At 34.7% G+C, this 9,677-nt stretch overlaps 1 protein-coding gene across 1 annotated transcript in view; it reads left to right on the forward strand.

Annotated features, from left to right (window-relative positions):
* Window positions 1–1,808: 1,808 nt before the first annotated feature.
* Window positions 1,809–9,677, forward strand: part of LOC111695742 (kelch-like protein 3) — a gene marked incomplete in the record, with an annotated part of 21,358 nt that continues 13,489 nt past the window's right edge. Inside the window, 8 exon segments of the mRNA XM_023465171.1 lie at window positions 1,809–1,957; window positions 2,370–2,432; window positions 3,383–3,430; window positions 3,789–3,866; window positions 4,471–4,581; window positions 4,927–4,997; window positions 6,811–6,926; window positions 7,297–7,388. Coding sequence (XP_023320939.1) covers window positions 1,910–1,957; window positions 2,370–2,432; window positions 3,383–3,430; window positions 3,789–3,866; window positions 4,471–4,581; window positions 4,927–4,997; window positions 6,811–6,926; window positions 7,297–7,388 — 627 coding nt within the window.

Genomic DNA, 9,677 nt, shown 5'->3' on the forward strand with positions numbered 1-9,677 from the left:
AAATATTGTTTTGTGTAGAGGAATCCTCTTCCCCACCCCCACCCATCATTTATTTATTCTTGCTATCATACGACTGCATAGTAGCCCTATCTCTGCCCATGTATTCCTTCCTCACAACTGAATAACTTTCTTTTTTAGGAAAATACGCGGTGATTTATTTCACAAGCTCAGATTTCATTTTGGAAAAAATTCACTATTTTCTATAACTTGATTTATATATACATGTACACTTTTAGGTTTAAAATGGCACTTTGTTGCTTCACTTTGATCCCACCACTCTGATTGTCGTTCGACAAGTGACTAACAACTAACAAGTAACATGAAATTGCGAATGGGCGTGTGGAGACAATAGTTACGCATGCGCTTGTGTCTTCAAGCAGACGGCCCAAGACCTACTAAGGCCCGGCCCGGCGGTTGGTCAGTGCTTGAGTGCCCGGATTTTCTATCGCTTGGTCCGCGCATTTCACCTCAAGAATTTCCCCCTACCCCCCTCATCTCAGCCGAGTAGTACTACCCATCAGAATTTAATTCTGCTTACTTACTGCCTGAGTCTAACTCGCCGTATAGCCTGAGACACCGCGGGGTGGGGAGGGGGTAACGGGGACTTAGATTTTTATATTTAAATTCTACTTCATTTTATTGTTTTTTTTTCAAAGTATTTTTCATGTTTGATTTAATTTTTAAATTTAAATCCTATTATGACCCCCCGTCGTGTCAGGTGTAGACGTTTTTACAGGGTGAATCCTTAAAAAGTCTAATATTTGGAAAATATTATCCCGTATTTTCAATAAAATTTGCTTTTAATTTTAAAAAAATGTTAATCAACTATTTATATTTTTAAGAATTGGTTTATTTAAGTGACATTAATTATGAATCCCCAGTTTTGTCGTCATTGTGAGGTTTCGTGAAGTTTTGTAGGTAAAATAGATTTGCGGCATTCCGCATTGCGTAATGTAAACTATTGTTCAATGGACATACATAGCTGAATACATTTCTGTCGCTCTATGGAAAGGAACTATAACTGTGAACTGAAATATCTTTTGTACTCATTACAAGGGCGTCCACAGAAATAAATCTAGGGGGGAGGGGGGCCAAAAATCGTATACTAGGACGGACCCGGTGTGATGCCTGGACTCCCTTCATAACTTCTGAACAGCAAACTTTTTTGGTTATGTTCTGTACTAACAGTTCAAGATTTGAAAAGTGTGATAGCTCTGCGCCCCCCCCCTTCACATGTTTAGGGGGGCACTGCCCCTTTCCCCTCACTGTGTACGCCCTTGACTCGACATTAGTATGAGAGGGACGGGATGTGGGGAGGGGACATTATTTGTAAAACTGTATTTGAAAACTTTAGAAAAAGACGAATTGGTATATTCCTAGAGAAAGATTTTTAAATTGAGGAAAATAGATGAGTTTTATGTAAAATAATTTATAGGGGACGTATAAGCACCGCAGCCGATAGCGGGTTAATTTATGTCATTGCCCAACAAATGGTTGCCATTAACCAATTATATTTTTAAAAAGGATCCAGGAAGCCAAAATCTTGCGGATCCAACGGATCCGGACCCGGATCCTTAGCACTGTATAGCAAGATTTGGATTTATATAATAAATATTCATTTTAAATGAATAAGTGGCGCCACTGGGGAAATATTTTAAAAATCTATTCTGAAGAATAATAATTTCAGGGGTAGAAGGGGCTTCCCTAACTAAACATGCGGTCTATCATATTGAGATTAAATTAATCTGCAGATTGATCTCGATAATCACAATACAAGAGTTTCCTCCTGTGAACAGTTTTAATCTCAGGTAGAATGTGTTCAGCAGAGAGTGAACTAGTTTAGGAGCTCGGGTTAAGGTTGTTCTAGGCGGAAACCATCCTCTAGGAGCTCTACAGGAAGACGAATAAGATGGAGGAGGTGTTCGAAGTAGGACGGGACCCAGCCAACATGGACCAGGTCAAGGGATTAAGATTAAATTAATCTGCAGATAAACATTACCACAATATAAGAGTTAAGGTCAAGGGATTTTTTTATGAGCTGATTTGTTTTCAATGTTAAGTTCATTCTTGCAGTTCAGAAGAGAATTATTGTCAATAATCTTACGGGTATTCATTTGTTATTCAGATTAAAGCCAAAATCTAGCAATGTTTTTTAATTGTTAGTGGAAATCATTTAAATGGAATTACTGTTAATAAATGGACTTGATTGATTATGATAATTAGCGAGAAAAAAAGAATAATTTGTAATTTCTTTATGTTTAATAAATCAGTAAATCTTAAATCAGTAAATGGATTCTGATCCATTTTTTCAGGGCGGATAAAGGATTCAGATCCGGATGTTCATAATATTTGCAAAATGAATATTACAGGGCATGGATGATGTACTACTGCCTGATGTTCCTGAGGATATGCAGCATAATCCAGCTTTCCAGGTTAACACAGGGGTATTATATACCTTTAAAGGGACTACAGACGGAAATTCAAGTGCTTCAATTATCTACATACAAATATTCACAAAACTACCCTTTGACCCTTCGTCTGAGCAAGGATGAGAAAACAAGTTCTTCTTTTGCGTCTGTGTAGAAGAGAATTGCGGATATATGCTACACATACAACGAAGGAAATTTTTGGATTTAAATTATTTTCGAGATAAAAAAACGCAAAATATCCTCCGCATTATTAATGAGAAGCAACTACAAGACTGAAGGGTAAAGTTGCCATTTTTAATATTGAGGATCACCTTACATCCCCCTTCATCTATAATTGATTTTTTTAGCTGTTATTCAAGATGCTAAACAAGAAAAGTTTTAAAAATTTGAAAATCTGTGATCATTTATTTTAAATAAAAATGGCGGGAAGATTAATCATCTTCTTATTTTGAAAAGGGCGCATGAAACTATTTGTAAAATTTCGTTAATTTTTAGTTACATAAAAAGTATTTGAAGATTTCGATTACAAAAAAGGTTTTGGTAGATTTTAAATAAGGCGTTTTTATTTACTAATTTATACAAACACTAGTCGTATAGGGCGCTTCGCGCCCAGATTCTATTTTAGTTGTGAACATGTTCTCTTTCTGTACATCGTAAAACAAAACAAAAAATAAAAGTTTGCAGATTAACAAAAATTTCGTGGATTTCCAAAATTTTCCAAAATTTGATAAAAATGGAATTTTGATGGAGGCAAATAATTGAAATTTTGATCATCCATAAACCTTCCCTGGGGCCACGTGAGGTCCCAGACAAAATTTGGGCCTGATCGGTTCAGCCGTGTTGACGTTTATTGGACGCAAACAGACAAGCTTAATTTATTTATAAATTGTGATATTTCAAACCAAAAAGGAAAATTGCTTGTTAAGTTTTATTTGATTTTTTCCTATTTCTAGGTTGAGATCCATGAAGGTCAAGGATTAGGTCTTCTTCCAGATTATCAGGCTTGTCAACTCAGAAATTTTATTTGACTTGAATTAAAAAAATTTATCAATAATTTGATTTTTTTTTCACAGAATTTATAAATTTTCAAATGTAAGGAATATTTGCGCAGAAAAAAATTGGGTATAATTCTCAGTATTGGGGAAATCAAATTATTTTTAGAAGTGTTTTTTTTTCTAAGCATTAATATCAATAAGGGTGAAAAAACTTGAAATTGATAAACTATTTTTTTGGTTTTAGAAAAAATATTACCTTGCTCTCTCATGAAGCCATAAGCATTGCAAAAGAGAAACAAAATAAGTTAAAAAAACAGTTTATTTATATTTCAAATGACGTATGTTTTTACTGATTTGGTTAAAGGATCCGTTTGCTGATCATGGTTTTCTAGCTCCTGGTATACCAGAACCCCTTGCTCCAGAAGCACTAGTTGGTCACGAGGTAAACTTTAAATTGGATAAGTTACGAATTTAAAACGTAGACTGAAAATCTTTTTGAATATCTTGAAAAATTTCTTTATTAAAAAAATAGACTGTTTAATGTTTAATGTTTATATTTATGTTTTTAAAATGTTTTTTTTTTCACTTGTTTGGTATGAATGATTCGGAGAAGTGGAACAAACAAATTTTTGGAATATCATTTTTTAAATAAATGCCCCTTCGAATAATAAAGATTTATACTTTGTTGGTATATTTTGCAACAAAAAGGATTTCAAGGTTCCCTCCTAGCTTCTCCGATTTACAACGGATTTTTAAAAACCTTTCCCTGATAATAAATGGTGAAGATATCTTGTTTTTAGGGGCGTATTCAGGAATTTTCAGGGGGGGGGGCTTAAATTTTTTTCTCTTTCCAGGGGGGGGGCTTAGCACCCGTTTGGGCCTGAAAAACCCCTGAAATCAATCGATTTCACTGGTCCAGGGGGGGCTTAGCCCCCATAGCCCCCCCCTGAATACGCCTCTGCTTGTTTATTAGCTAAAAATTGGCCGGCAGTATCTATGTGCAGTCCCTTCATTTTATACCTTTCCTAAGAAATATTTGAATGAAGGTTGAAGCCGGCGGCGGAATGAATCCTCCAGTTCCTCAACCACGGCAGCTGCTTCTCCGCCACGCCTCCCAGTCCAGTCTAGACGAATCGTCTCAAAAATTCAGCGGCAAGGTGATATCATATTAATCATGTGAGTCATGATATCGTTTTAAACTGGTGACAGTGTGCATTATTGAAAAATCCTACCCAAACTCCCTTGCATTTTGTTATGCATATGTGCTTGGCTTTCTACATAAATGTCTTTTGAGCGATTTAAATGATTTTTTTAAAGAATATATTTGGAGTAAAAGTTGAAGTATTATTTTAAAACGAAAAGTTGCATTTTTGAATTACATTTTGTTCTTAATTTTTGGGGAGTAATTCTGCATGATATAAACATTTCTATCTTTAGTTTTCTTAGCGTTTAACTAAGTGTTTTATGTTAATTGTATTTTAATTAAATATTGTTTTTTGTAGTCCGGGGAAACACGTCGACCTCCGTACAAGAATCCTAATCATCCTTTAAAGATCGTGGACGGAATGAACAGGTAGAAGAGAGCCTACTTATACCTCATGGTGTTCTTCTAGACACTAGATATATTTCAGTGCCGCCGTTATTTCTAGTGATATCCATAGTTTTTTTGTTGTTGTTATTTTTAGTGATAATTTTAGTTTTTTTGTTGTTGTTATTTCTAGTGATAACCAAAGAGAATAGAATATGTATTAGAGTGGAATTTAGACAATCCCTCGGTATGAATTTTTTCCTTTTTAGCCTCAAAGGGAGTTCAAAGTGTACAAATCATGTAAATGTTCACAAATTATATGTAGTAGAGTAAATTAATACAGTATGTTTCCTAAACTATCCATTTCAATTTCGAAGTTTTTAAAGCTGTTAAATAAACTTTATAAAATGAATTATGTGAATAAAAACTTAATTTGATTTATAGTAATAACAGAAAATCATGTTTGTAAAGTGAAAGGCATATAGTCTATGTGAAATGATCATTGGTCAATTATGAAACCAGCCTATTTCATAATTTGGTTTTCTTTTAATATTAATTTTAGATTTTCTATAAAATGATGTTCCAGGGCCCAAAAGGTTATATAGCACAAATATGTGAAGTACACCTGCAGTATGGAAACAGTACAACAAAATGGCCGTTTTACACTTTTTTCTAGTAAATTTCACTCTAATATATATTCTATTCTCTTTGGTGATAACCTTAATTGTTTTTGTTGCTGACGTGTAAACTCTGAATTCGACAATGTGCAATACAATAAAACAACTTTTTAAAATTTGGTGGATTTTTCAGTTTTGAAGCAAATAAAAATTAAAAAAATTCTGAAAACTTTAGAATGAGATATCCTTAATCGCGATTACTTAATCTAAGTATCCAATGGACACACTTTTTATTTTCTTCCTAAACCGTTCTTTCTTGAATATAGTAGAGAAAAATCGAAAACCGGTTTTTTCAAAATTACTGAGTCCCTCCCGTTTCCGTATATTAATCTTAAATGGAGCGCAAAATTTTTAATTAATTGGCTTCATATTCACGACTCTGATTGGTCGAATTTTATATTCTTTTCAGGATACAAGAACAAGGTTAGGTTAGTATCGATATTAAGAAAAAGAGAGAATTAAGCATTAATCTCGATATCTACCTTTCTAAAGTTTTCAGCTCTCTGGTCATAGACCCTTCTTGAATTCATTCAAGTTAACACAAAAATGTTGGTCGTTTTTATAGTTATGGCATACAATCAACCGAGCCATATATATTGGGTGTCCCACGAAAAATGACTTGGCAATTGTCCAAAAGGTCTTCTGAAATCTGTAAGACAATTTTGAAATTCATTCGTCAACTTTTTTAGAGCTTTCAAAAATACCGGAGTTATAAATTCTCATAGTCAACTGGGTCAATCTAGTGCAGGGGACAATTTAGAGAATATTACTCAGCGGAATTATATAGCCGAGGTCAAATTAAATTGTAAGATATACACTATACTCTACAGTTTGTCCAGAAAAGCATGAACCAATAAACTTTTCCACTTTTCAGGGGTTTCGAGAAAGAATTTTTTTTCAAAATGGCTACCATTAATATATTATCATTTTGACTCGCATAGGAGTGTAAATTGTTAAGAAAGTATTAACATCTCAAAGGCAAATTTGTTTATACTTTTGATTCTTCTTCTCCAAAACTATTTATCTTCCCATAAAGATCATTTCTTTTCACCAATAAGCATAAATACCTAGCTCAAAAATGATTTTCAAGAGGGGGGGGAATTACTTTTCAAGAAGTTATACGCCCCTGGACTCTCATCGACGTTTTTAAGATTAAAAAATAAAAGTTACAAATAATATAGTTTACGGTCTGCTGGTCTACTATGTGATATAACCCTGGTGGCTGAGAACCTTGAGATCAAGGCTCATAAGATGATCCTAGCTTCCTGCTCTCCTTACTTCTTCGCTATGTTTACAGGTACCATATTTATACAGGGGTATTTCTTTTAGAGGCAAATCCCCCTCTCTCTTAAAAAAATTCTCCTCTGTTATAAGGAATGCAGACGTAACATTTTCAATAATTTTTTTTCTCGCTGAAACAGGAAAAACAAATGATTCAAGGGGCCAGTAAATGATTTCTTGTGCTAAAGAAATGTTTAAGAAGTATTAAAGTTTTGTCAGATTATGTTTTTCCTTCCCAAATCTTGAAAATACCTCCTCCCCCCCCCCTTCCTCCTCTTACGGGTTACAATGCGAAGTTGTGAGCAACAATTAATCAGTTAATTTAGGATGAAATCTTATCTCGTCCATTCATAAATCTTCAACTCTATTTATAAAGTTTCCTCTAGGGTTTACTGAGAGGGACAGCAGCAGGGTGAATATAAAGGGAGTAGATCCTGAAGCACTCACAACACTCATAGACTACGTTTATACATCGCAGGTAGGTCAACTTAGACAGATTCATACCAGAGCAGGTAGGTCAACTTAGACAGGTTCATACCAGAGCAGGTAGGTCAACTTAGACAGATCCATACCAGAGCAGGTAGGTCAACTTAGACAGATTCATACCAGAGCCGGTAGGTCAGCTTAGACAGGTTCATACCAGAGCAGGTAGGTCAGCTTAGACAGATTCATACCAGAGCAGGTAGGTCAACTTAGACAGGTTCATACCAGAGCAGGTAGGTCAACTTAGACAGGTTCAAACCAGAGCAAGTAGGTCAACTTAGACAGTTTCAAACCAGAGCATGTAGGTCAACTCAGACAGGTTCCTACCAGAGCAGGTAGGTCAACTTAGACAGGTTCATACCAAAGCAGGTAGGTCAACCTAGACAGGTTCATACTAGAGATGGTAGTCAGATTTATACCAGAGCAGGTAGGTTAACTTAAACAGATTCATGCCAGAGCAGGTAGGTCAACTTTAACTGATTCAACTGAGATAAGGTAGGTCAACTAGACAGATTAAACTAAAAAAATCAGCGAAAGGATTAATCTAGGATTAACCTAAGTGAACATTGTGAACTTTTTAGGTGCTACACCCAAATTCCACTAAAAACACATATATAAAGACACATGAAAATCTGCTTTAAATATTTTCCAGCTCCTTAAAACCGTAACAAATAGAACTGGTTATGGGACGGGTACCTCTGTAAATTACCCTGGCCATTGGAACTCTAATATTCTTGTAATATTACATAATTAGGGGCAAATCTAGTTGTTGAAAATTTTGTGTTAATTATATTTCTGAAAAGATCAGGCTTTAGGGTGCTTCGCGCCCCCTTTTCTGTAAATAATTTTAGCTTTTTAAATTTTGCACTTAAAGTCGGCCGTTTTAAATCATTTTCAAATTTTGGCGGATTTTTCTTTTCGAATTGGCGCATTTTCAAAAACCTGGGTCATGTGAGTTCCCACACAAAAGTTGGGCCCGTTCGGTTAAATCGTTTTGACGTTTATTGAATACAGACGGTCAGACAAACAGACTGACACCCAAGCAAAGTATATACATAAAATGAATATCCTTTAAGGTTGAGGTTACAGAGGAGAATGTGCAGACCCTGCTACCAGCTGCTAACCTACTTCAGCTGAATTATGTCAGGGATGCCTGCTGTGAGTTCCTCTTGGTAAGAATAGGAGATCGGAACTTTTGTATGGATATTGTTAATCTTGAGTTTTTGATCTCGACATCCAATGTAGACAGTTTGAAATTTATGGATCAATGCTTGATCCCTCAATAAAAGATATCCTTGCGGGGTAGGATTATTTCGGGACATCGAAGAGGGATTATATTCATATGTACAGGGTGAGTCAAAAAAAAGTGTGATTAGCGGCGCCTGGTGCAAAATTGTACCTTTTTTGTGCAACTCTTCTGTATGGTGTTTTTTCAATATTTTTGAAATTTTTTATTTTTTTGTTATTCCAACGGCTCAAAAAAAAATCCGCGAACCTTTTTTCTCTCAAAATCAATAGTTCAGAAAAGAAAAAATGTGTATATAAACTATTACCATCAAAATCTAAAATTTTATGAAGATTGAATCACAGAATCACAGAAAATTGGCAAAATTGTGATATTCGCAGTTTTCAGTCTAATTTTTAAGGAAAATTTATTTAAATTCTTCTTAGTATATTCTAAAGTTTTAAATATACGCTGTTCAGTTGAAACCTGAAGAGTCATCGCAAAACAACTTTTCATTAAAAATTAGGCTAGAACTGAAAATTTCAAATTTTCTTATTACAATTTTGCGAATTATCTGTGATTCTGTGATTCAATCTTTATAAAATTTTAGATTTTGATAGAAATAATTTAATTACACATTTTTGCTTTTCTGAACTTTAGATTTCAAGAGAAAAAAGGTTCGCGGATATTTTTTTGGGCCATTGGAATACCAAAAAAAAAAATTGAAAACATTAAAACCCAATAAAACCCACTGGGCTGGTTTTTTTTTGAAAAAACTCACGGTTTTTTTAACCCTGATTTCCAGTCCTGTATTTCCAGCCCTGTATTTCCAGCCCTGTATTTCCAACTCTGATTTCCAACCCTCATTTCCAATTCTGGATTTCCAACCCTGTATTTCCAACCCTATATTTTCAACCCTGTATTTCCAACTCTGTATTTCCAACCCTGTATATCCAACCCTGTATATCCAACCCTGTATATCCAACCCTGTATATCCAACCCTGTATATCCAACCCTGTATATCCAACCCTGTATATCCAACCCTGTATATCCAACCCT

This window comes from Eurytemora carolleeae, unplaced genomic scaffold (genome assembly GCF_000591075.1).
Source record: "Eurytemora carolleeae unplaced genomic scaffold, Eaff_2.0 scaffold87, whole genome shotgun sequence".
Taxonomy (NCBI): domain Eukaryota; kingdom Metazoa; phylum Arthropoda; class Copepoda; order Calanoida; family Temoridae; genus Eurytemora; species Eurytemora carolleeae.